Genomic DNA, 25,751 nt, shown 5'->3' with positions numbered 1-25,751 from the left:
TCAGACCATTTGAAAATATTTGCTACATTATGAAACTAAAACTACAACAAATAAAGACCTGGGACTGTTGAGCAGCTAGAATCCAGTATCAGACAAAAACAGGACAACATTCCTCTCCCCAAAGCCCAGCAAATGGTCTTGTCAGTTTCCAGATGTTCATGGACTGTTGTTAAAAGAAGAGGGTGTGCTACACAGTGGTAAACATGGCCCTATCCCAACTGTTTTGAGACATGGTGCTGCCATCAATTTCAAAATAACCTTATTTTTTCTTTAAATGTTGCACTTTCTCAGTTTAAACATTTGATATGTTTTCAGTGGTTTTTATCACTTCATTGTGATAAATTAATTACTGAATTAGAAATGGAAAAATTTAACTCAAACATAGTTTATGAATAATTTCTGACCCCTGTTTTTTTGCTGACTGACACATCTATTTTATTTGTAGCCCATAGCACATGAAAACAACAGAAAGTGACCTGGTCCTTTTAGAGACAAGCACATTTACAATCCATGTATTTCAAAATACATGAAAAACTGAAAGGAATGTTTTGTTGTGTTAACTTGGTATTTTTGGAAAGTAAAAAGTTCTTTAGTGGTGATTGAAATGTGATCAGAATTACATTCTAAATGTGATTTAGAATTACAATCTAATCACGTAGATCATGACATACTGCTCTCCCCTACATAAGCTGCTTTTGTAAGTTAAAAGTATCGGCATTGGTATCGGCAATACTGGCCCTGTGGTTACTTGGTATCGGATCTACCTAAATTTGTAGTATCGCAAAGCACTATTGAGTTTGTTGGGTTTTTTGTTTGTTTGTTTGTTTTTTAAACCATACAATCTTATTTTAAAAATAAAAAAGTGTGTCATGGATCCAGTAGGAGTCGCTAGTCGCCGTGCGCTAACAGTTGGTTTATTCATGGGGGAGATCCGGGATGGAAATGCCAAAGAAGATAAAGGAGCCGGGCAGCTGTCGTTGTACGAGAAAACAGCGCGAGAGATAAAAGTTCCTACACAAGAGAGTTTAAGAAAAGCGTCACCATGAGCTGGAGTAAAGAATAAGCTGTTCCGGGCGTCTTGGACGAACGGGTTGTCCGACTTTGAAGCTCTCAAGTTTGGACAGCTAGCTGACGCTGCGCCGCTGCTGTTAGCCTAGCTTTGCTAGGTAACTACTACGTCTCCATCTCTGAGTCTCCTGCCTCTGCCTCCACCTTGTCAGCAGTACCGTGCAGCTAGTGGTCATTTTGCGTGCTCTTGTTTTTTATTGACTCTAATAGAGCATGTTTATTTTTGTCATTCTACACTTGAAGCTGTCCGGTAGTTCGTCTGTATGCTAGCTGACGTTAGCTAACGTTTGCCGGGCCAGACAGCAACTTCGGCAGCAGAGTTTCGGGGGAGTATTGTCGCTCACAAGCGGCCTGTGCTGCCAAAACGAGTCCGCCTGCAGACATGTTTGAAATGGAGACGCATATCTCGTGCCTTTTCCCGGAAATTTTGGCCATTATTTTCAGTTACCTGGACGTTAAGGACAAAGGGAGAGTAGCCCAAGTGTGCACGGCCTGGAGAGACGCGTCCTACCACAAGTCGGTGTGGAGGGGGGTGGAAGCCAAGCTCCATCTGCGGCGAGCCAACCCGTCTCTGTTCCCCAGCCTGCAGACTCGGGGCATCAAGAAGGTTCAGATTCTCAGCCTGAGGCGAAGTCTGAGTTACGTGATTCAGGGGATGCCGCACATTGAAAGCCTTAACCTGTGTGGGTGTTTCAACCTCACAGACAACGGTCTCGGACATGCCTTTGTGCAGGACATCTCATCCCTGCGAGTGCTGAACCTCAGCCTTTGTAAACAGATCACTGACTCCAGCCTGGGAAGGATCGCTCAGTACCTCAAAAACCTGGAGGTGCTTGAACTCGGGGGATGCAGCAATATCACCAACACGGGCCTGCTGCTCATTGCCTGGGGCTTGCACAGACTCAAGAGCCTTAACCTGCGTAGCTGCAGGCATGTGTCTGACGTGGGCATCGGCCACCTGTCTGGTATGACCCGCAGTGCAGCGGAGGGTTGCCTGACCCTGGAGAAGTTAACTTTGCAGGACTGCCAGAAGCTCACCGACCTCTCCCTCAAACATATCTCAAAGGGCCTAAACAAGCTCAAAGTGCTCAACCTCAGCTTCTGTGGGGGGATATCTGATGCGGGGATGATCCACCTGTCACACATGACCCACCTGTGCAGCCTGAACCTGCGGTCGTGTGATAACATCAGTGATACCGGGATAATGCATCTGGCCACGGGCTCCCTCCGGCTCACCGGGCTTGACGTCTCCTTCTGTGATAAGATTGCTGACCAGAGCCTGGCTTACATTGCCCAGGGGCTATATCAACTGAAGTCTCTGTCTCTGTGCTCTTGTCACATCAGTGACGATGGCATTAACAGGATGGTACGCCAGATGCACGAACTCAAGACTCTAAACATTGGACAGTGTGTGCGAATCACAGACAAAGGCTTGGAGTTGATAGCTGACCACTTGAGCCAGCTGACAGGGATCGATCTGTATGGTTGTACTAAGATCACCAAGAGGGGCTTGGAGAGGATAACACAGCTCCCGTGCCTTAAAGTGTTAAACCTGGGACTGTGGCAGATGACCGAGAGCGAGCGGGTGAGGTGAAAGCTCTCCTGTTCAGTCCACATTTCAGAGGAGACTCTGCTTCCATTCTTAAATTTACCTTCTATGCTGCGACTAAAAACGAGGAGCCGGACTCGGCATTCATCACTGGAATATTGTTCACCTCTGCTGCAATACTCTGACTTTATTTCAGTCTTGTCCTCTCCTTCCTTAAAGTGCCCCAATTATGCTCATTTAGAGGGTCTGAATTTTTTATTTTAGGGATCTACCAGAATTTATTCCATGCTGTCTTTGCTGCTCAGGTTGCATTGACCTAGCCCTCCACAATCTGTCTTTAGCCACAGTAGAAACACATGCTTTTCAACTTTCTAAGTGATTGTTTTGTTAGAGTGACAGCCACTTTAGATTAGTCTAAATAGTCTCCACTATTCTATGCTCAGTCTGCTGGCTAACATCAAAACCAGAAAAAATTGGAAACAAAAGAAGCTTGGTTGTGAATTTGTATTAAAATATGGTGTATATGTGCACAGAGTAAGGATATGAGTATTTTTAAAATGTGATGTAAATTTCAGAGGCAACAAAATCCAGAATGAGGTATTTCGGTCCAGCAGCAATGTTTTCTGTGGGAAAAGAGAAACTGTATTTGGTATAGACAACACAAAAAAAGGATGAGGGAAACCACCCAAAGCATAATAGGGGCACTTTAAATCTCAGCCTGTGTACAGTTCTTACTGTCTACCTCATTCATTGAACACAGGAGTGCCTGCTGTTGCTAAATACTAGATTAGAGTTTATATTTTTGTGACTCGCATACCAATGGAGATATTGATTTCTCTTTTTCATCCTTTTTTTTGGTTTTCTGAGTAACAGCTAGGCATTTAACTTTAAACAGAAGTGCTCGAGTGCTTGAAGTTTTTTTTAATAGATTTTGTTTGTTTTTTTTCCTTGTTTTTTTTATTTACCTGTAACATTTTTTTTGTAATTGAATGACTAAAATTTGTACTTCAAATTGAAGTGGGTGAATCACTCCTGTCTTTGTTTACCTATGTTTAGTGGCCTCTCTTTCATATTACTGAGGAAGTAAGTTATGTATCACGTCTAAGGTTTATCATCACATATACAGTGAGGTGTAGTCATTAGCAGCTACCAAGACTATATGCAATACGTTCAACTGGCGCTTCCAATGATAACACCAGAGTATTTCTTTTTAAAAAAAGCAGTAATTTAAGATTGTTTTATATTCATACAGGAGTGATATTTATGAATAAAGAGGACAAATATGTTTGATTCTTGTCTCTTATTTGTAACAGCTGTACCAACTTTGATTAGGTGTATGATCATAAGCTTTTATTGCTGTGGTTTGTACAGCTTCTATCAGCTGTGCAGTATGTTTGATCAGTTTTTGGTATATTTCTATAGTATAATGCTGAGTTATATCTGAAGTTAGCATAATACAAATGCTGCATAGTCAAGTTTGTTAACTGCTATGGTCAAAATCTGAACCACAGAAATTGCGTTTGATGTACTTTCAACAAAATATATTTATTTTATTCCTTTTTGAAGCAACCTAACTTTATTGTGGACCAAAGCTGAAGTAAACCTACCATAGCCTTCAGACATGGTCAAGATGACCTGCTGAAGTTCAGCCTGAGTATCAGAAGAAGGGGGATTTAAGCGTCTTTGAATGTGGCATGGTTGTTAGTGCCAGACGGGATGGTCTGAGGCTTTCAGGCACTGCTGATATACTGGTATTCTCCCCACAAAATCAGAAAGGTCCAAAAAACAAAATACCCTATGGGTGAAAATGCCTTGTTTATGTCAGAGGTCACAGATTACAGGATGGCAACAGGATAATACGCACTAGTTACAGCTAAGGTCAAACAAAGGACTGATGTGACAGCTACACTACGTGTCCTTTAGAAGTCTTTATTTTCTTCTGTTAGTCAACTTCCCTCCTCTGTTTCAAAGGTAGGAAGCGATTGGAAAGGAATCAAAGTAGGAATTTAAAATTAAAAGGGGAAAAAAGAAAAAAATGCCCTCATAACAAGAAAACAAGGCTTATAATTTATTTATTTACATACATACAAAATCCAAATAACTCACTAACATGTTGCTTTCTTTTTACACAGTTTGATTCTTGACATGAATAAACAGAAGGCAGTACATTTGTTATACAAATGCAAAATAAAAACAAACACCATGAACTTTGACAGAAGCCCCTTAAGCATCTCTGTGTTCCACAAACAGGAGTTGAGAAAAAGAAATCATTAAGGCAAGGGCAGGGACACACAGGCCAAAGCAAGGGGGGGATTCTGAAAAATGCTTTTGCTGTAGTGATGACAGGTTACAGATATTAAGGAGAATTTACTGAGCAAAAAAACAAGCATCCAAATAACATCTTCCACCACAGGGGGGTGTTTTTGTTTTTTTGAAGTACACCCTCCCTCTCAAATATACCAGTAAATTTACAACATACATAGAAAGTTTAAAAAAAAATCTCCACCCATTTTCAGACGTATACTGGCGCAGTTTCACACTGTTGTGTAACATTGTGTTTCTCTTATGACAGCAGAAGAGCCAGGCGTATTTTTATCCGTCAGGCTCGGTCTGCCTTTGACATCAAACAGCCAAAACCATTGACATAAGAAAAGACAACACTGGAATCTCAGATAATACATTTACATCACCCTCTGGTGAACGATTAGAAATAAAAGTAAGAAAAGTACTCTCCCATCACACAGTCACGGTTTGAAACATTTGTAGTTCACACATTATTTTGACACAAGTTTTTTTGTTTTTGACACTTCTTTCCTCCATTTCTGCTGAGGACGTTAACTCGACAGTCATGTTGTTCAGAGCAGCTTGCCCTTCAAGATTCTGTGCAAACATTCAATGCATATCGATACAGTAAACATTTTATATATTTATATATGTGTTATATTTATATATCTCTATTGAACGCGACTTTCCGCAAATTGTGGCAGTACTGTCTCACACGCGCGCACACACACGCATACGCACGCACATTTTGTCCTGCAGACAAAATAAGACACAATGACAACTGCACTGCTTTAACTTTTCCAATATATATATATATATATTTTTTAAGAGAATGCACGACACCTTCCACCTAGTTACCTTTATTCAGTCACTGCACATGTTAAATATCACATTATTTACAAACTTATCTAAAAAGTCAAAATCTGCTGAAAAGTGACCTTTCTGGAAATGTAGATGCACTTAGTAATTAAAAACCACAGCCCTGAAGAGTTCAAAAAACACAACAGCAGAGGCATCGCTCGTTTTTGTCAGCGATTCAGTCGACAAACTTAGGATCAGGTGGGCTTTGAGTACCATCTAAAGGAACTTTGGATGAAGACTGAATGTTCAGATCGTAATTTCTCACATCATGCCTTAGCACCAGTATTACAGAGGAATAAATATCCCTGCGTTAGGTCCAGTACTTATCTCTGTGCATGCTCCAAGGCCACTAAAACGTTCGCAAAACAAACATTGCATACCCCATAAACAAGTGGACAAGTGTGCAAAACCATCTAAAACTTAATAATCGTCACCAATAATAAAAAAAGCTTTTTTTTTTTAAATCCTCTCTCATCTGTTGAGAACATACTAACTAAAATCTGACCTTTGGTTTATGTCAAAGGTCAGGCCTTGAACCCCCCTCTAATGACCCAGCCACAGACGATGACAGTAACACACCTACATCCTAATCCAAGCTACGTGGACAGACCCAAGGCTTTCGAGAATATTAACGTTGCATTCAGTGTTACTATTCAAGGACCAAACTATTACACAGATCCATGGTTTACCCACTGGGCCCAGCTCCTCTCCGCTCCCTCGAGATGTAGCAGCTCCCCAGTTCTCCAAGACCAAAAAAGTGCTTTCCTGTCCAGAGCAACAAATAAACTTACTACTTCAACTTGAAAGTTCTGTGAGAGAAATCCAAGGGGTTAAAGTCTGAGATCAAGGCAAGTGCTTCTGTTATCAATAAAGCTATCTAAGGAGAAAAAGGTTGGCAGTATTCTCCGTTGTGCGTAACTATGTGCAAGTCTGCTTCTTTTTCCCCTCCAAATTCACCCGTGTTCAGTTTTTAGTTTCCTTTAAAAAGCAAAAATCAAATTAGGGGTGTTTGCATATGCTACTTATTTTGCAACAACCGATAGTGTGCTATTGTCTGCCTGACAGTGATGAGGTGTGCACGTAAAATCTATCGGCGGCTGTCGTTACATGTGTCAAGTGCCATATTTAACAGCACGAACATCCCTAATTTAATTTTGCCAGCCTGACAGATTAACATGTGGGACAGGAAAGCACCCAGAGGACCTGACAGTTTGTTGCAGGGTAGAATGAGGGACACGAAGAAGAGGAGTCCAGCAAGATGTGATAATGCCCCCTACTTTCTCTTCTCTCCAGGAACCTTTCACTTTTTTGGGGGGTAGAGGTAGGGAGACCTGGACTCAGGCGGGTTGTGTCTGAGGTCAGAGTTTTCAGCACGACTCTTCGAGGGCGTTGACGACCTGCTCCAGGATATCAGGGCAGTAATCTGCAATCTGCTGGAGAACAGAGTTGGCATATTCCTGCAGCTCTCCGCTCTCCTTCTCACACACCTCCAGCTCCCGCTCCAACTGCAGGAGAAAGGGCAGGAATAGCTTTTTAATAGCATTTCTACACAGCCATCAGCACAATTCACAAAAAGGTGTATGTTTAAGTATATCTGAGGTTAAAAGAGGGTTCTTAAACAACACAGAGCTGCATCTACTCCATTCCTCTTTTGTCTGTGATCAGTTTTCCCTGCTGCACCTTTTCCATTTCCTTCATGTTAAGTCATGTTACTGCACTGGAATTGTGTTTGTTTGTCTCTTGAACCGATTCCCTGATTTCCTCTTTGAAATGCCTCGCCACCAATAAAATCTCTCCAAAAGCATATTTTTAATGCTCCCCCAAAATAAAGCTTAATATGTATCAAAGAAGCTGCTCAGAGATGAATGTCACAATGACTTAGAGTTTCTTCATTACCTGTTCGGCGCTCATTTTCTGGAGGTCCTCCTCCCAGTCTTCAGGGTCGCTGTGGTGGTAGTGAGCGGGCGGTGTGAGCTGGCTGAGGATGCTGGGGTCTCGATCGTGGCAGAGGTCTGTCAGGTGGGCGATGTAAAGTTTGAGCTTACTGCGGTTCTGGGACAGGGCTAGAAGAGGGGGTATCATCTGCAAGATGCGAGGAAGAAGAAGTGAGAAAGGCGATTCGAAGGAAATGGCACGAAAAAAAAAAATTAAACGATAAAATTTACCCCGGTTTAAACGGTTGAAGAGAATGAAAGGAACCAAGCACGAGACACCACTTGTGTTTAAAAACAAAGAAAGCATAAGCCTTGACATGCATGCCCATCACCAGCTCATATGACAGCCAAAATTCCTGCTAAACCCCTAAAGCTAGAAAAGTTATTCCCAAATAGTGTTTCAAGCCATGCTGAGGTGCAGCGAGCCGAGTCCTGATCTGCCCCGCGATTTCATGACGATTGGTTAGAGTAGCAAAGCACTGTACATAATATAAATAATAATGATAGCACATTATAGCAGAGCCCAGTACATCTGAGCAATTTCTACATGTTTGATTTATAACAGCTAGTCATGACAAATAAGTAGAGCAAACTAACCACTAACAAAGGAGAAAAACGGTCAGCAGACAGTGTCATTAAAGCCTGAGTAAATGGTGCCCAGTGAGCCAAGAGAGGCACTTAGAAACAAAACATCCCTTCTGAGAGAAGCTTGGCTGTGCCATAAGAGTCTGGGCATTGTTTTTTTTTGGTTTGTCTTTGGCATTTAAAAAAAGAAAGAAAAAGAAAGCCACTCTGACAGAGTACAGATTTGTGCAGCTAAACAAAGTGTCCTACAAAGCAACTAACTAAACCACTGATTAGATCAAGTTTAAAGCCATTATCCAACACCTGTTTGTCTGAGCCAAACGTCAGAAGCCAATCATTAGCATCAGAGCAGTGACATGCAAAGCTAAGCTGCTTTCATTTGAAGTGATGACACTCTGGGCACACACACACACACACACACACTGAATTCCCCACCCATAAAAAAAAAGCAGTATATGAATGCTGAAGCACAGGATGAGTTTGTGAGGAGAGATGTGCATCAAAAGCACCCCACAGAGAAATGGAAGACAAGCAAACATGCCAATGGAGCAACGGCTTTTCATACAAGCTCACCCTTCTGAACAAAATGGCTGAGAGAGAGGGGAGGGGGTGGGCAAAAGGTTGGCTACGCCCAGATACCCTCCTCGTCATCCTGTTAGCCACAAGGTAAGCCAATTGCAGCATTAGGAAGGAACATCTGGTTAGTGTGCAAAACAGACAAGTAGCAGCAGAAAACTTCCATGTCCGAGTTTTAGAGAGCAAGCCGTGAGTTCAACCTTACTTACAGACGTGGCCACAAATCGACTGAAGAAAAATTTAGCAAAGCGGTTTATGGCGGTTAAGAAAACTACCTGATCTGGAGAGGGTTTGTGATTCGTTTGGTCAGGTGCAGTCTTCAGATGGTCATCCTCGTAGTTGTCGGCCATCAGCTTCATCCTGTTCTGGGTCTGCAAATTGTTAAAAACATCCAACTAAGATGAAGAGGAAATCGTGATTATGGCCAAGGTTTTATAGCTAACTGCTGAAATCTTGGGAGTACAGCCTGAAACCAATTGTTAACAGGAGAAATCTAATCTTACTTCATTTAATGAACACTGCCTGGCTCAGTTTTCACCACCGTGCACAGACGTCATTTGCGTGTTACTGTAGACACGCACAGATGCATGTGGAAACAGAAGGTGCAACAGGAAGTAAGAGCAAATGAGTCTGATTTACCATCTAAGACGACACAGTTTCTCTTGCTATTCACACTCATTGAATTCCTCTCCCTAGATCATCTCAGATTTGTCCCAAGAAATTCCAAAGATTCAGATAATGGAGATGCGACATCAACTCATGCTATGCAGTAGGGGTGGGGGAAAAAATCGATACTGTGTAGTATCGCGATATTTTGTTTGCTAATAATGTATCGATACAGGGACAGCAGAAATCGATATTTTGTTACAAAATGTGACTTCAGAGCATGTTGATCAGCTCCTTTTTCTGAGCAAGAATCCTGACATTCCTTCACTGTCCAAATGTGTTTAACTTTTTTATGGCAGCAATAAACATGACAGTTTACTTATTTTAATTTAAGACATGTTTTATTTTAATTAAGTTTAAAACTTTTTTATTTAATGTAAAATTATATTTTGTTTTAATTTACTTTCAAATTCTTCAGTTGCTGAAGGGGCTGCATAGTTTTCATAAATTGCATAGTTCAGAATAGCTATAATTGTACCAGATGGTTGCATTCAATTAAGTTGGACTAGACTGTAATACAAACCGTTCAAGTTTGTCAACAATAAAACTGACTGAAATGAGAGAAAGACTGAGTGTGAGACTTTGATATTAGATAAAATGAATATTGATAAAGTTTACCTTTATGTACAGAATCTGAATATCGCAAAATATTTTTAAAAATTGCAATAATATCGTATCGTGCGTTAAGTATTGTGATAATATCGTATCGTGGGATGTATGGTGATTCCCACCTCTAATATGCAGGGTTTGATAAAACAGGCAAGTTCAACATGGACAGGCTCCAACAGGCATTTTCAGACTGGCATATAAAAAGAAACCAGTTTGGTTGACAGCGTGTGTTCAGTTTAACCTGTAGTTATTTCAGTTTTTGCCAAATTAAAAGTAAAAGTTTTAAAGATATCTGCTCCTCACAGGTAGAAACACTACAAGCATATGCAAGCACAGTGAAGATTAGACAGGAATGTGGGGAGACAGAATTCTTTGCCACACGTCTTTCTCAACTCTAACCCGAGCTGCTGCATTTCAGCCATTTGGCATATGGTCATCTGGCACTGGCATCCCAAGCATGTGATTTTAAAGACTACTTAACAGATTGAACTAAGATGAGCTCTAACGTGCACATCTGCTCAGTAATTATTAATGCCACAGTGCTTTTAGTGTGAAAGTCAGAGCTAAGTATGAGTTGACTGTGTTCCAGTAGTAGTAGTAGTGAAAGAAAGGTAGAGCCATTCACTTTAACTAACAATACATGGTAACACCTGTTTCTTTGTGCTTAAAAACACAGCTGCAGCACATTCTAGACATAGACAGTTTTACTTCTAATCCATCATTTTCATAGAGCTTTTACTTTTTATTTAAAGAAAAGATCAAAATTATTCCCCCATCAGTCCTGTGAGGATTTATTTTCCTGCATATAGCAGCTGTAAACCTGGAAAAACTTGTGGTACCAGCGTTACATCTTTCACTCCATCACCCTCTCTCTGTGAACACCATCAGCCCCCTCTTCACCTGCTGCTTGAGCTGCTGCACCAGTCTGTCTTTCTCCCGCTTCAGCTGAGCCACTTCGTCCTGGGTCTTCTTCTTCTTAGAGGATGACAACTCCAGTAGTGCAATGTTAGCGTCTTTCTCGCTAATAGCCGCCAACAGCGCCTCCTGCCTGTTAGGTGGAGATGTAACAATGTGGCATTTACCCACAAAAGTAAATAGCTCGATTATCATTTATTATTCATTGCACAACATTAGCCTGCCATCTGGGAAAAGCCAGAATTGGATGACATTTTACAAGATTAAGGCGGTGATCAATAATCCAGAGTCTATGCAATCCCACTGTGCGTGTGTGTGTGTCTCTTACTTCATCTCCAGCACCTCCTCCAGGTGTTTCCTACGCTCGGCTCTCAGGGTTGTGAGGTGAGCCTCTTTCTCACACAGAGACTGCTGAGTGGAGGCCAACTTAGCCCTCATGGACTCAAGCTCCTGCTTCACCTTCTCCATGGCCCCCAGCAGCTCCTCCATCTGGGAACACCGACACACACACACAAACAGCTCAATGATGATTGGAGTGGATTACCTGAAATCCACCAGGGAAAAGGATGGGGCTTTTTTTTTTCAGAAAAGACACTCTGGATGATTTGTCCATCTCTTATAAGAGGGAGGGGCAACAGAATTCACGTGGTCTGATGGGAAGGACTAGGGATCAAGACTGGATTTCATTTACCTGTTATTTAATTTAAACAGGCACTACAGTTATTCCTTATTAAACATTTACTTAATCACAACAGACTGAACAGGGGAATTAATGAATAATTCATGCTCGAAGTAAAAATGTACTTGGCTTTGGATTTCATTAAAGTGAAAACTTTAATGAGCATCGTTTTAAAAGCAAACAGCAGGTAAACAAAGGCGCATAAATTACATGGGCTGGAAACAACACCAACACGTTTCACACACATGCAGTCCCTCCAACAATTACTAAAACTTGACACATGTATCCTGTGCAGGGTTGTTGCATGAGACTGCATGAACTGTAGAGGTGTTGCTTTTATTGTGTCCACCCCCTGTAAGAGTCGCTGCTCACTGACACATACTGGGCTCATACCTTAGACCACTTAAAGTTGGCGAGGTTGGACTCATGCATTGCTTTGAGTGAGTGCTTCTGAGAGGCGGTGTGTAGCGGAGAAAAAAAAAACAAGAGAAAACGACAAGCAGAGATGAAAGAAGAGGAAGCAAGAGGAGGGACAGGCAGAGAGGGAGAGAAAGAATGAGCGACAGCACAGTGGCAGCAGAAAAAGGCGACAGAGGAAGAACTGCAGTTTCTTTTAACCGTGCGGTGCTGGCTCATAAATATTGCTTTGCGATATCTGTGTGTTTGTGTACCTGTTTCTCCTGAAGTGACCTGGCAGCCTCCTCCTGTGCGAGCACCATCTCTCGCTCAGCAGTGATTTGAACGCTCTCTCTCAAGGCCTCCTCCAGCTCCTCTATGCGCTCTGTCTTTTGCCGTAAAGTGTCCTTCACAGTAGAAGAAGGAAGGAGATGTCAGATTCGCCCAGTTGTACCCTGACTGAGAAAGGCAGTAGCATTCCTACAGAATTTGCACAGTGCAGATCATCCACAGGCAAGCCTCACCTTCACCTGCTGGGAGTTCTCAGACATGTTGTCTTCCCTCTTCCTGGCTTCCTCCATAAGTCGAGCATTCCTGCTCTTCTCCACCTGCTCTTTGTGCTTCAGTGATGCCACCTTCTTCGACTGATCCTTCATTTGCCTACAGGAAGTCAGTTACATTAGATATTCTATTTGGAGCAAGAGGACAAATCAGACCTCATTTTGGGCTCCACTTCCTCTAGAACAGTGAAAATGTGTCTTACACACAAGTGAACAGCAAGCATTTTCAAGATATAGCGCTGTATTTTACCACACTGAGCTTACTTAGATGGCTTATCCATAACTAAATAAAGGAACTCATGCAAATAAAGTCATGGGACCAAAAACAAATATTGTATATTAGGTATGTGCTTGATGACTCAGACATTCCCACATTACAATTTCTAGGTCATTAATTGTTGTACACCAAGTAAATGTAGTTGATTCAAATATGGACATAAAGAGGTATAATTTGCCATTTTAAACAAACATTCACAATCTTACAGACTTGCTTGGGTGAGATTTCAGGCATCATTTTGACTTTGAGTGAAAAAACAAACAAACCAAAAGCAAAAAAGGAAAAATGAGCCTGAGCAGAAGTAAGAAAAAGACAACTGCTTGCCGCTCCACAGGAAATTTAGGAAGAGAGAGAGAAAAATGTGTCAAGGTGAGGAGGAGAGAAAAGCATTGTCACTAACCTTGAGGCCAAACTGGCGGGGTGGGACATTTCCAATGAAAAGACAAGAAAGCAGTAAAGAGAAAAGCAGACTCAGACTAAGAGAATAAGCAAACATGGAGAATAAGACAGAAGGGGTGGCACTCATAAAATATCAGCTCACGGATTATGCAGCATCTTTTCTGGATCTAACAAGGTCATGTTACACAAAATAATAATAAAACAATTGCAGGAACATGAAAAGAAGTTGCCTGTTGCTAAGCATGTCAACACTGAAACAAACCACCTCACAAAACCTCAAACACCAGCTTTCAAAGCACTCCTGCCAGGATGTCAAATGGCAGAAAGCCAATTTAGACTGCTTTTAATGTGCCAGCCACAACAGTCTCTACAGCGATACCACGTCAGATGTTTACATCGCATGTGACGAACAAAGGTCAGAAGTCCCGGAGACAAATTGTGGACCTACATTATACCTCATTAAATACTTGTTATACACATTTATATGGTGCATCCACCCTTGAATATCCACCACATATACAAATGCACACTGACAAGATCCACAAACCCACCTCTCCAGCTCATTAATCTTTTTGTCTTTGTCATTTTTCTCGTTCTCCATTTCTCTGAGTATCTCCAGGAGGCGGTCCACTTCAGCTTGAGCTTTCCCAGAATCCTCTCTGTGGCGGGCCACTTCCTGTTCGAGGTTCCTAATGCGCTCAGCCAGCTCGGTGTTGGCTTGAGCTTCCAATGCTGCATTCTGAGCCTGATGGAGAACAAAGGCTGTAGTTTAGACATCTCAGGCCACGTGAGGTGCCTGAAGCTTTATTTAATGTATTTGTATTTAATGTATTTCTCACTCTCTTAAGTTGATTCTCCAGTTTGAGGCACTCTTCCTTCTTCTGTTCCAAGGCAATCTCAAAACTCTTGAGTCTGGAGTCTTTCTTCAGCCCTGAGGAGGCCAGGGAGGATGCGTGCTCCTTTAGGTCCAACAGAGAGGTCTGTGTGCGTACACACACACACACACACACACACACACACACACACACACACACACACACACACACACACACGTAAAGGTGAATCCATTCCAGCTTTGACTAACAGAGCATCAGACTGAGAATACATTAACACCAATGCAGGCATCCATGACTCAGTGCAAAGTTAGGACTAACAGGGGGGGGAAAAAACAACAAAAAACTGATGCCCGTGTCTGACAGCACTGTTTTACTATATTAATAGAATCACAGTAAACAAAAGTTTGCCTGTGTGTTTTTTGCATACGTTTCTCACCTCTCTGTCTGACAGGTCTCCCTGCAGTAAGCTCAGCCTTTCCTTGAACTCTTTCAGCTCCTTTTTGGTACATTCAAGCTCCTCCGTCTTCTCCCGGTCGTCTCTATCTCTCTGCTCTTTTAGACGCTCGATGATCCGCTCCTATAAAGAGGTGGAGGAAAGAATCAAGCAAGATTCTTATACAGATTATCAACCAACATTTGTTTATTAATACAGATGGACTAATACAAGTCTGCAGAAATTAATCCACCTTTTCTGCAAGAGATTCCTCCAGTGTTGTGAGAGCAGTGTCAGTATTGGAAGTGTCAGCCTGCAAAGACTTTACTCTCTCCTTCAGGCTGCTCATCTGCTTCTCCTTGTCCCTCAGCTGTTCCTGCAGGTTCTCGATCTGCAGTGAAAACACAAGTAACCATCAATAAAATTGATCTTGCGTTGGACACATATTGCCATTTCAAAAACAAGATTGCACTATTCTCTGTTAAAGTCACCTTCTTCTGAAGCACATTGATCTTGCGCTCCTTAACCTCCAGCATATCCTTAAGGTCGTGGATTTCCCCATTGAGGGTTCCCTTCTCCTCTGACATTTCTTGTATCTGCTTGCTCTTTTTATTCAAAGTTGCTTCCTTCTCTTCCAAACGCAGGCGCAAGGCATCCACCTAGATAGACAAGATGGGTTAGCAGTTTACGGACATGAACTACAGACGTGTCCTGCTACAAGTTAAAAATGAGTGTGGACAAAAGCAAAGATTTAAACTTCTGAGGAAGATTTCAGAGCGGTGTTGTGTTTCTGAGATAAAAATACTATTATTTTACTATTTCCATGTCATTGTTTATTCAGTACCTATCAATGTTTTGAGATACGAGGTGCGCCTGTTTATCCAGATTAAAAAAAAAATAAAAAATCAAGCTTGGTTCAGGAAAGAAAAAAAAAAAAAAGAAGCTGCACAGTCACCCAGTTAAATTATGCAATTGGTGTGAATGGTTATGAGTCTGGTGTGTAAAGGCCTCTACAGTCTATACCAGGGGTCAGCAACCTTTAACACCCAAAGAGCCATTTGGACCCGGTTTCTACGGAAAAGAAAACACTGAGAGCCGCAAATACTTTTTGACATCTAAATTGAAGATAACACTGTGTATATTGGTTTTTTACCTTTATGTTTGTATGAACAACTATAGTGTGTTGCTTATGAAATCCATGAAGTGCTACGGAGAAAATTAAATGTTATTTATGTAATGAACACATTTTCAACCCTTAAAAAATAATAACAACAAAGAAAGTCAACCAGTTGAAGGTCTCTTTTAAATGAATTAAAAAGCTGAACTCAAATTATCCATGTAGCAAACAAAAACAGTGAGCCGTCATCCTTATATCACCTTCTGGGCTATCAAAGTGTAGCGGAGCCTTGACCAGAATTTAAAAAATAATTGGAAAAAAGCACCATGCTCCTAAAAAATTAAAAATAAATATTTTCAAAGTATCTGCATAATATTTATTTTACCTGGTTAATGTGTTTTGCGGGGCGTGGCCCGCAGTGCCGCTGCGGGAGAGGCAGACGTACCTGAGTGGCATCCGCAATCACGCCTCACCGGCTTGTTCTCTCTGCGGTTGTTTGTATGTGTCGGGCTGTGAGCTGCAAAGCTACAGCCGGCTGCGTGTGTGAGAAGTGGTCAATAAAGAGATGCTGAAGAGCATGTTCATGTAAACATCGTTGGGTCTGCCGTGATATGTTTACAATCGGACTTCTGCTCCTGAACCTCTGCACACAGCGTCTGCTGTACGATCGGGGCTGTACAAAGTCACTTTCATCTTTACGCAGGACTGTAAGCTGTTATCTGTGAGGCGTGAGCGGTGTTTGTTTTTAACATAGTTCATGGTGGAGAATAGCTGTTCACATACTTATGTGGATCCGAAGATCGACACTCCACAAATTAGGCATACTGTTAGGCCACTCTCGTCAGAAGTAAATACAAATGAATCTGCCCAGGCATCATTAAATGTTGTATTTTCTTCAGATATTTTTCTTTTCTTACATTTCTCCATACTTGGCCTACGTGGGGCTGAAGGTCTCGGTAAATGCACGTCGTTTCGGTGGGTATACCGGCTTCCACTAGTGTGGCGCTTATTTTGAGCGACAAAAAATAATAAAATATAACTTTATTTTTATATTTCAAGATCAGAATAATCTTCCGATTTAGAACTACAAGTTTTAAAAAAGAACTAATACAAATAAAATACACTTCAGTTAAATACTTAGAATTTATTTTTCCAAACCATGCAGAGCCTCAATATAAGGACTAAAGAGCCGCATACAGCTCCGGAGCCGCAGGTTGCCGACCCCTGGTCTATACCAATACAGTGGGTGAGAAAGTATGGATACTCTACCTCCGTCTGTAAGATGGCAGCCCGCTGCTCTTTGGCAGTGAGGGATTCCTTGAGGACTTCAATGTGTTGCTTGCTGTCTGAGAACTGGTTGGTAAGCGTCTCCAGTTTTGTCTGCAAACCGAGCAGCTCGGTGTCCTTCCTGGAGAGGTCCTGCTTCACCTGCTCCATCTGAAAAAAGATTAGCCCGAGTGCAGAAAGAAAGAGGAAGGGTTGGACAAATTGTAAAATGGTAAATTGATTCTTATATAGCGCCTTTCTACTGGCGGAGCACTCAAAGCACTGTATACAACGTGGCTCACTCACCCATTCACACAATGATTTTCTATCTACCAATCACAGACATTCAAGTTGGGATTAGTCTCTTGACCAAGGATACTTGGCATGCAGATCAAACCACCAACCTTCTGATCAGTAGCTCTACCTCCCGAGCTACAGCTACCGTGAGAAAAAGGTGGTTTCTAGAGTTTTATGTGTGAACACAAAAAAAACATAAGAATTATCACACAGTCTCTGACCTTGTTCTTCATGAACTTTGTGTGACTGCGGTAAACCTCCATCTGCTTCATCTCTTCTTGACGCTCTTCACAGCTCAGAAGTCCATTCGATTTCAGCATTAGCAGCTCCTCCTCCATGTCCCTGAGGCTCCGCTCCATTGAGTTGATTTTTGCATCCTGGAGTTGATGGAAAAAGGTTATCACCAATAACATGTTGTCACCAATACACTATAAACACACACACATTTATCCATCTAAATGTTCACCTTCATGTCAATGACAGTTTGTAGGGCCTTAGTTTTGGTGGACTCTGGAGTTCCTTCGTACCGACGGTGCAGCTCCTGCTGTGTCAGATGTAAAACACGGTTGATGAATATCGATATCTTACCAATCAAACCAAATATGATGGAAAGCCTTAAAAGTAATGCATGCCAAAATTAATAAACTGGAGATTACCTCTCTCAGAGCAGTGATCTCCCTGTCTCTCTGGTCCAGCAAACTCTCAAGGTGATGCCTGTGCATTTCTGCATCAGCCAGTCTCCTTGTCCTCTCCTGGTCCTCCTCTGATGCCTTGGCAGATGGTCCTAACACAGCAAAGATAACAACTTGTTACAATTGTGATGTATGTAAAAAGACTATTATGAAGTCTAGATGTTTACAACAGCCAACTGTGTGTTTAACTCTCAGAGACAAACAAAGAAACAAAAGCACACAATTGTTTAGCAGGTAAGGATATCTGAGGATAGACTCTGCACATCTACTATAAAAGAAAAACCAAACAAACAAAGCACACAACATTGAACCTAATGGGCAGTGTAATTTAACTAACTGAACCCCTGAAGCCTTAAAAACCTGCCATCCTAAAAAAAAAAAAAAAACATAGCAGGGTCTGCGAATGCTGAGGGAAGTAGTGTGCAGAGGTCACCAACTTTCTGCAGAGTCAGTCACTACAAACCTCCAAACTTCATGCGGCATTCAGGTTAGCTCGAGCTTCATGGAATGGGTTGTCATGGCCAAGCAGCTGCATCTAAGCCTTATATCACCAAATGCAGTGCTATAACGCACGCCGCCATTGGACTCTAGGGCAGTGGAGATGTGTTCTCTGAAGTGATGAATCACGCTTCTCCGTCTGGCAATCTGATGGTCTGGGTTTGTGGATGCCAGGGGAACGGTACTTGTCTGACTGCATTGTGCCAAGTGTAAAGTTTGGTGGAGGTGGTATTATGGCGTGGGGCTATATTTTAGGAGATGGGCTCTGTTGCAGCATGATTCCACAGCAGTACACAAACCAAGGTGCAAAAAGACACAGATGAGCGAGTTTGGTGTGGAAGAACTTGACTGGCCTTCAGAGTCCTGACCTAAACACGAGAGAACACCTTTGGGATAAATCAGAGCGGAGACCTCAGTGTTTGACCTCACAAATGTGCTTCTGGAAGAACGGTCAAAAATTCCCATAATCACACTCCTAAACCTTCTGGAAAGTATTCCCAGAAGAGTTGAAGCTGTCATAGCTGCAAAGGGTGTGCTGACATCATATCGTATGAATAAGATCGTATGTGTTTGAAAGCAGACGAGTGAATGTTTTTGGCAATATAGTGTAGTTTCTGGCTCTAAAAACAAGCACCAAAGGTAGAAGTGCCTTAAACCTGCCTATCTATTCTATCCCTCCAAGCAAATTCCCCCTTAAATATTTCCCTTGTAATTACTGTCATCTATTAGACTCAAAAGGGAGGATAAAGCAGGATATGATTTAGCCTTGAGACTGATAAGTTGCTAACCTGTGATCATACAGTCATCTTCAGATTCACCGCCTCACTCATGTCCAGTTTAAAAACAAGATGACGGTCAGTTCGAAGACTTCCCAACAGAACTTTGTAACTTTGTTAAGCAACAGGTGACATTATGGAGGTGACATCCATCTTTTACATACAGTCTGAGTGTTTCACCGCACCTGTTATAGGACACCAACCGTTCTGGGGACTGGCCTGAGTGTTTATATTGTGCAAAAAAAATCTAGTTATGATTGCCCTGTTAAAATGAGCCCAGAGTGAGTACATATGTGACAGGAGTTTAAAAGAAAGCCCCAAAACTGCTGAGGGTTCAAAGGGTTTAAGCTTTTTCTGGAAGGAGTTTTAGGTTTCTTTTAATTTCATGTACCTTTGGGCTCTTCAGATTTCATGTCCTTTGTATTTACACCCTAGGGAAGATGGCATGCAATTACTTTTTAAAAACACCTGTGCACAGGCTTGGAGTGTCTTTAAGCTCCTGCTTGAGTTTAAAGGAGAAATCATGTCTAGAAAATGGAGCAGTGAATGCCACAATTGACCTACAGCTGTGTGAGCATTAAAGGAGCTGAGGAAAATAGGCTGGGACACAGTGATAACCTGAGACCTACTGAGTAATAAAATGTTAATGGATGAATATGGTTGGCCTAGAGTTTCAAACGGTTTATTTGTTTCCCAGTGAACCCTATACATGAACCAGAAGACACGCAACAAACAGCTAAACAGTCATTAATAATCAATCAACTGTAAACTTCATTAAACTATTTGGATTTTCCCTGCTTAAACCCACCTTTGCTCTGCAGCATTTCCAGTAGTTTCTTGATGGACTCATCTCTGGCTGCCAGGGTCTGCTTCTGTGTGTCAATCCTCAGCTCCATCTCCTCCAGGGTCTTCCGAAGAAGGAAGAGCTCCTTGGCCTGCCTCTCATGCTCACCCTGTAGCCGTCGATAGTTCTCCTCTGTAGGTTCGGATGTCAGGGCCAGGTCCCTTCCTTGACTAGCAGGATCTTGCTGGAACAGCTGGTTCAGGTCCCTCTGGATCCTTAGCTCATCTTGGAGAGCCTGAACAGTCATCTGAAGATGCTAGGGACAGAGGAGAGACGCACATATAACTGCTGACAATTACTGGTTCTACTCTTTGCTCTCTAGCCTTTATTGCAAGGCTATTTATATGACAAGGGAGACGAGGTGAAAATTTTATTGATTTTATGAATGATGCACGGGCTACTTTCTGGGAATGGCTCCTGGTAGAGTATTGCGTTGCATCCAGCCAAACAAAAACTAATCATAACTCAAAATTTAGCAGCGCCACAACTTATAGATCCAAAACATGGAGGCTTTCTGAGCATTGTTGCAATTCATGGCCAGAGAGATGCAAGTGGTGAAACACAATAAGCCCCGTATAGTATTGCATTGTTTGTGGCATCTGACGCCACAGACTCTTGGCAGAGTTGCTGTGAGACAGTAACACAAGGCTGTGTTACACTCTGGTCTGAACCAGCTGCGAGCATTTTCAGATGACAGAACAAAGAGAGAAGTCAGTGTCTGCCTCCCTTCGTATCTCTCCATCCTCCACCTCCCGTGCCCCCTCCCTTTCCTTCCTTTGTTATTCCCTCCTTCTCCTTCCACCAGCAGTCTACACTCCTTCTCTACCTCCCTCTGATACTCTCACCTCTCTTCTCACTAACCATCCCTTTCCATCACCCTCTCCACCCCGTGACCAAGGCTGACTCACTGCTGTGACTGCACCGATCCACCCCCCCGACACAACAGACGCACACACATGGGGAGATGCATGTACGGACAAGAACTGACACACACACACACACACACACCTCCCTTCCTCAGCCCCCATATTCTCACTCTCTTCTGAGAAAAGACAAGAGTTAGGTGTCTGAAAAACATTGCGGTTATATGATGCACTTTCTAAATTGATATAACAAGAAGTCAACACATCATCTACAGCTTATCTTCCACACTGGATATTGTGATACAAACATTTTTTGTAACTTAACTCTGTGACACCGGCATCACCACATCCAATAATTAAACATCTTTGGCAAATCTCACAGAAAAAAGCAGCGTTTAATCAATGTGGCAAAGAATCATTAACAAAAAATAACTGGTGATTATTCTATTATTATCTGACTTAATGTAGGGGATGAAGATGGTTTAACACAAGATTAACACTACAACATATGCCAGTATATAACATTAATATTACAACAGCAAACAAAACAGAGGAAGAACAAAGCAGGGGAAGACTGGCCTGTGGTAAGAATTGGGAAACACTGTGTTCAAATTCAAAGTAATCCATTTAAACATATGCATAAAAATTTAGACATCTGCTTAAACAGCTTTACGTGAAACTTAAAGAAATGCCCTCCAATGAGGACCTGAAGGGAGGCAGCTTACTCTTACAGACAAAAAGCAAGTAGCAATAATTTAAATCATATGCTTTTAAAAGCAAGACAGGTTTCAAGTTATAGTTAAGTAGCATTCCTCTCATTTTTCTGCAAGCTGAAAATCATTCCATTCACACCACCTACACCTCACAATTTTTAAAAGCGATAACTAATTAAAAATATCCATGGTTAAATTTCTGGCAGTTTATTTTCTCGACAAAACTAAAATCATATTCAGTCAACCTTTTTTTAGTTACTCTCTGGTCACCTCCTTAAAATGGCTCCACCTGCCCACTTTAAGAACCACCAACGTAAAGTTATCTTTAGGCCTAAGACTAAGATCTAGGCAAGTAGTAGTTAGGGTTAAGGTTATAGTAAGTAAATGTAATAATAAGCGTAAGTTAATGCAAAGAGTCAGTACACTGTTGTGTGCATGTTTGCGTGTCCATGCTTTCCATTGCACGTGTGCCAGTGTGAGAGGCGGAGGCAGACATACAAAAGCAGACATCTTTAAATTAAAGCACTCGCTGATTACGCAGTGCTAGTCAGGCATTACTGGGAATTAGTCCAGAGTGTGATTCTGTGACTCAGCAGGAGTGAAAACAGCAAATTATACAGGCCTGCCCACCCATTAAGAACCACAGTGAAACAAAGACGATGCCTCTTCATTAACGAAACCCAATTTGCACGAGCCCAACAACCTACCGTAGAGTATTTAAAAAGACCTTATCTGCACTTATCCAATTACACTTTTAGATTTTAAACAATAGAACCATCCTATGCAAAGTTTGTCGACACTACACTTATTTATTAAGAAAGAGGGAGTCGAGACAGAGCACAAAACAGAAATACCTGCTTGGATGAACTCTTATTTAAAGGTGCCAAAATATGTCCGGTGTATTGCTATATACTCAGTTTTAACAGGTGTAGGTCACAAAGGTGTGATTGCTTCACTAAAATGTTGACAAAAAATTTAAAAAGAGAGATTTGATAAAATCTTCAATTGCATCTATGCAGTATGTGATGTTTAGTGCTTAGTTAAACATCTAAACACTAATCATTACATACTGCATAGACGCAGTATTAGTAAATTGTAAATTGCACTATTTGCAAAGCCCTCCTTTATTATTGTTACCTTTTGTAATGTTCTCATCTCTTTTTTTTTTCCTCGCACATTTTTCATCCTGTTCCTCAGATGAGACTTCCACCCTCTTTCATCTAAAATGCACAAGCATATAGCTGCATATAAGAGGATTAACTAGATGCTCAAAAACTGTCACTAACCTATGCAGAGAGAGAACAAAAAGAGAAAAGCATTTGTACTAAAGCAGACACACTGCTTGAAATGCTTTTTTCCCCCCTTCCCAAACATGTTAAGCTCTGGAAGTTTGGCAAATTTATCCAGACTGAGAGACATCATATGATGAAATTAGAGGGAAAAAACCCCAAAACAAAACAAAAAAAAAAACAGAGGCTAAAAGTCTATTTAAGCATTAAACAACGCTCACCTGTGCTTCATCTTGAATAACACGATACTGTTCCTTCCAGACGGCGATCTTGGATGCCTCATCTTTCCTGAGAGCTCGCTCCTTTTTTAATTCTGGACTCCAGAAGGTCTTAATAGAGTTCATGGAGGAGCTGAGTTTGCTTTCCTTAACTTCCACTTCTCGCCGCAGCATCTCATTCTCCCGCAGAACCTGAGAACGCAGGATAAATGGTAGGTACATGACAACCCAACATATGACCGGTGAATGCCATAAATTAACCTCTTCATCAAAATTTCAGAATTGAGAAAATCGTGGGAAAAAACTGGCAAAGTACCTCTTTGAGTTGGGCCTGCAGGTCAAGTATGGTATTGTCCCTTGCCTGCCTTAGAGAATGGGGCACTGTGGAGGCCATGTGGTGATCTCCAAAAGCTAGGGCATCTCCAGCCATCAGGCCTGCTGGTAGCACAGCATTGGCAGGCACTGTGGTGGAGATATTAGGAGTACTTGCTGCTACAACTCCACTGCTGCTACCTCTCGACCCATAAGTCACCCTCTGTCTCCCCATGGTGGTCACTGTGCCACCAGTTTTGGGAAGGTGGTCACCTCCCATGGCGACCTCATTGTCACTCAGGTACATTGGTCCTGAGGTGGCATACGCAGCATTGAGGGACTGGATGTTCTCCATTGAAAGGGTCTTGCCTCCTGCTCCTCCAGGACCTCCCCCACTGCCTCCAGTGCTGTTGGTACGCCGGTGCCCCATCCGAGGAGAACGGGGGAGCCGAGGTGAACGGCCAGATCCCTGATTACCAGTACCACTTCCATCTCTTCCTCCGCTATGGTTTGTATCCCCTCTGCCAACAGAGCGAGCACTACCGTACATTTTTGACTAAATAGAAGGGAGGCACTACCAAATCTGAAGAACAACCCTTAGTATCTGGTTATATTGTCGCAGATTGTGAGGTTGTGAATTTCACTAGTGTTAGAGATCCAGCTTAAACTGGTGAGCACAATGTTCATGATACAACAGAGGTCATGATACAACTATCCACTGTTACAAATGAGGACATCAATCTGCAAAGAAAACACAATTGTTCCCAGTTAACTGCATAGCAACAGTACACAAAATAACACATGAATAAAACAACTGAATGCATGAAAAACTGAAAACAGAGTACCAGTACAGACTGAAGGTTTCACTGTCTTAACTGAATACCTTCCTGCAGTACAGACAGTTACGCAACTGTACACAGTCATGTCTAAGAAGAAAATTCTTCTAGTGAAGGGTCCTTTGGAGCAAAATCTTTGCTCTAATCTACTTGAGGCCAAAGGTAGAAGTGATTTTAGGTTAGCTTTCAACAAAATGTTAATCTTGTAACAAGTACTTTCAGCTCACAACCATATAATTTGCACATATAGTCTAATGTTACAAGGTTTTGGTAGTAGTGTAATGTGTCGAAGTATTCTGACATGTGTGTATATATATATATATATATATATATATGTGTGTGTGTACGTACATACATACATGTATATATGTCCACCACAGACATTTATCTTGAGTGTGTTTGGCCTTGCTAACTGCTAATGTCACGTTAACACGCCGGCTAACAGTAAAGCATGACACTTGTACCTTCAATGACGCTTTAACCCCGTTTGTTAGCTTCTGAGTTTTATATTCCATTGTGTATTTTGCCACCAGAATAAACGCTGGCTCTCCGATTCATTCTTCTAATTTGCTATCGCTATGGATTAAAACTAGCAAGGGAGGGAAGGAGGGGACTGTCCATGCTGGACATTGTGGGGGGAAAAAAATGTCTGAGCGTGAAAATTTGTATACAAACGGAAATAACAGTTTGTCAGATAGCTGGTTAGATGTTTAATGTGACAAGTTAATCGTGAGTGTCGTCAAAATGTGACACGTTTAACAGGAATCAAAGCTTTTTTCCCTTTTTTTTTTTGCACAATCCCATCGACTCCGTACGGTGTCTGCTTTGGAGACACCCATATCAAACCATATCCATTTTCCTTCTCCTCAGCTCAACGGTTTTTCATTTCAAGCTACGGTTATTCATTCACTGGTTTACATATGTGTAGCTGTGATACTGCTAAATACAAAAGAAAGGGAAATACGTCAAATGCACAAACGCTTAACGTTAGCTCGCCGTTACATATGGAGGCTAGTATATCCAATTTATGTGGTCAAGAAGAACCTTTTTTTCTCGCTAACACAATAGCCACAGAGGAGAAAAACCCTCCGAACAAACTACCTTTGTCGTTCTCTGGTAGAAGTCAAATCCTTGCTAATAGTGGATCCTCTGTCAAAAATAAGTCAGCTGCAAAAATCGCTCATTTTACGTTAATTCCTCGATAAATGTCTATCAGATTTTCCCATCTTTTCACCAGCAGTACCAGCGGCTCAGGAGAGCCAGGGCGCCTCAGTGACGTCAAGCCTCCTGCGCGCGTTCACGGCGGCCTTCCTCGCCACGCTTGGATTTTAAAAGCGCAGTCACGATTCTACGTTAGCGCTTTGGCACGAGCGAGGTGCCCACGGCAGCACCCGCTGCTTGTTG

The 25,751-nt window shown here is 41.9% G+C and overlaps 2 protein-coding genes across 7 annotated transcripts; one reads left to right on the top strand and one right to left on the bottom strand.

The window, feature by feature from the left end:
* Window positions 1-928: 928 nt before the first annotated feature.
* On the top strand, window positions 929-3,891 carry LOC102780497 (F-box/LRR-repeat protein 14-like). Its single transcript, XM_006789494.2, has one exon. The coding sequence runs from the start codon at window positions 1,451-1,453 to the stop codon at window positions 2,660-2,662; it is 1,212 nt and encodes a 403-aa protein (XP_006789557.1). The 5' UTR covers window positions 929-1,450; the 3' UTR covers window positions 2,663-3,891.
* A 787-nt stretch (window positions 3,892-4,678) lies between these two features.
* LOC102780769 (ELKS/Rab6-interacting/CAST family member 1-like) lies at window positions 4,679-25,716 on the bottom strand. Of its 6 annotated transcripts, XM_087843042.1 has the most exons (21): window positions 25,449-25,716; window positions 23,516-24,252; window positions 23,203-23,391; window positions 20,081-20,372; window positions 17,963-18,090; window positions 17,773-17,850; window positions 17,528-17,683; window positions 17,013-17,180; window positions 15,118-15,285; window positions 14,880-15,017; window positions 14,630-14,770; window positions 14,197-14,337; window positions 13,909-14,102; window positions 12,646-12,781; window positions 12,397-12,528; window positions 12,119-12,175; window positions 11,375-11,535; window positions 11,032-11,179; window positions 9,132-9,227; window positions 7,658-7,843; window positions 4,679-7,266 (listed from the first exon to the last, which is right to left on the bottom strand). In XM_087843042.1, exons 2-21 carry the CDS (start codon window positions 24,059-24,061, stop codon window positions 7,129-7,131), a joined length of 3,393 nt encoding a protein of 1,130 aa, XP_087699168.1. In that variant the 5' UTR covers window positions 24,062-24,252; window positions 25,449-25,716; the 3' UTR covers window positions 4,679-7,128. The 6 variants fall into 6 exon arrangements, 4 of the variants coding, with proteins under 4 accessions (XP_087699168.1, XP_006789559.1, XP_035762994.1 ...); XM_006789496.3 differs by lacking the exon at window positions 12,119-12,175 and having other exon boundaries at window positions 17,773-17,847; window positions 25,449-25,715; XM_035907101.2 differs by lacking the exon at window positions 12,119-12,175 and having other exon boundaries at window positions 25,449-25,714.
* Between the last annotated feature and the right edge of the window lie 35 nt (window positions 25,717-25,751).

The sequence above is a fragment of the Neolamprologus brichardi genome, chromosome 7, assembly GCF_056152115.1.
Source record: "Neolamprologus brichardi isolate AB-2024 chromosome 7, ASM5615211v1, whole genome shotgun sequence".
In the NCBI taxonomy this organism is placed as follows: domain Eukaryota; kingdom Metazoa; phylum Chordata; class Actinopteri; order Cichliformes; family Cichlidae; genus Neolamprologus; species Neolamprologus brichardi.
The sequence above is the reverse complement of the archived record's forward strand: the minus strand, read 5'-3'. Positions and strand labels throughout refer to the sequence as shown.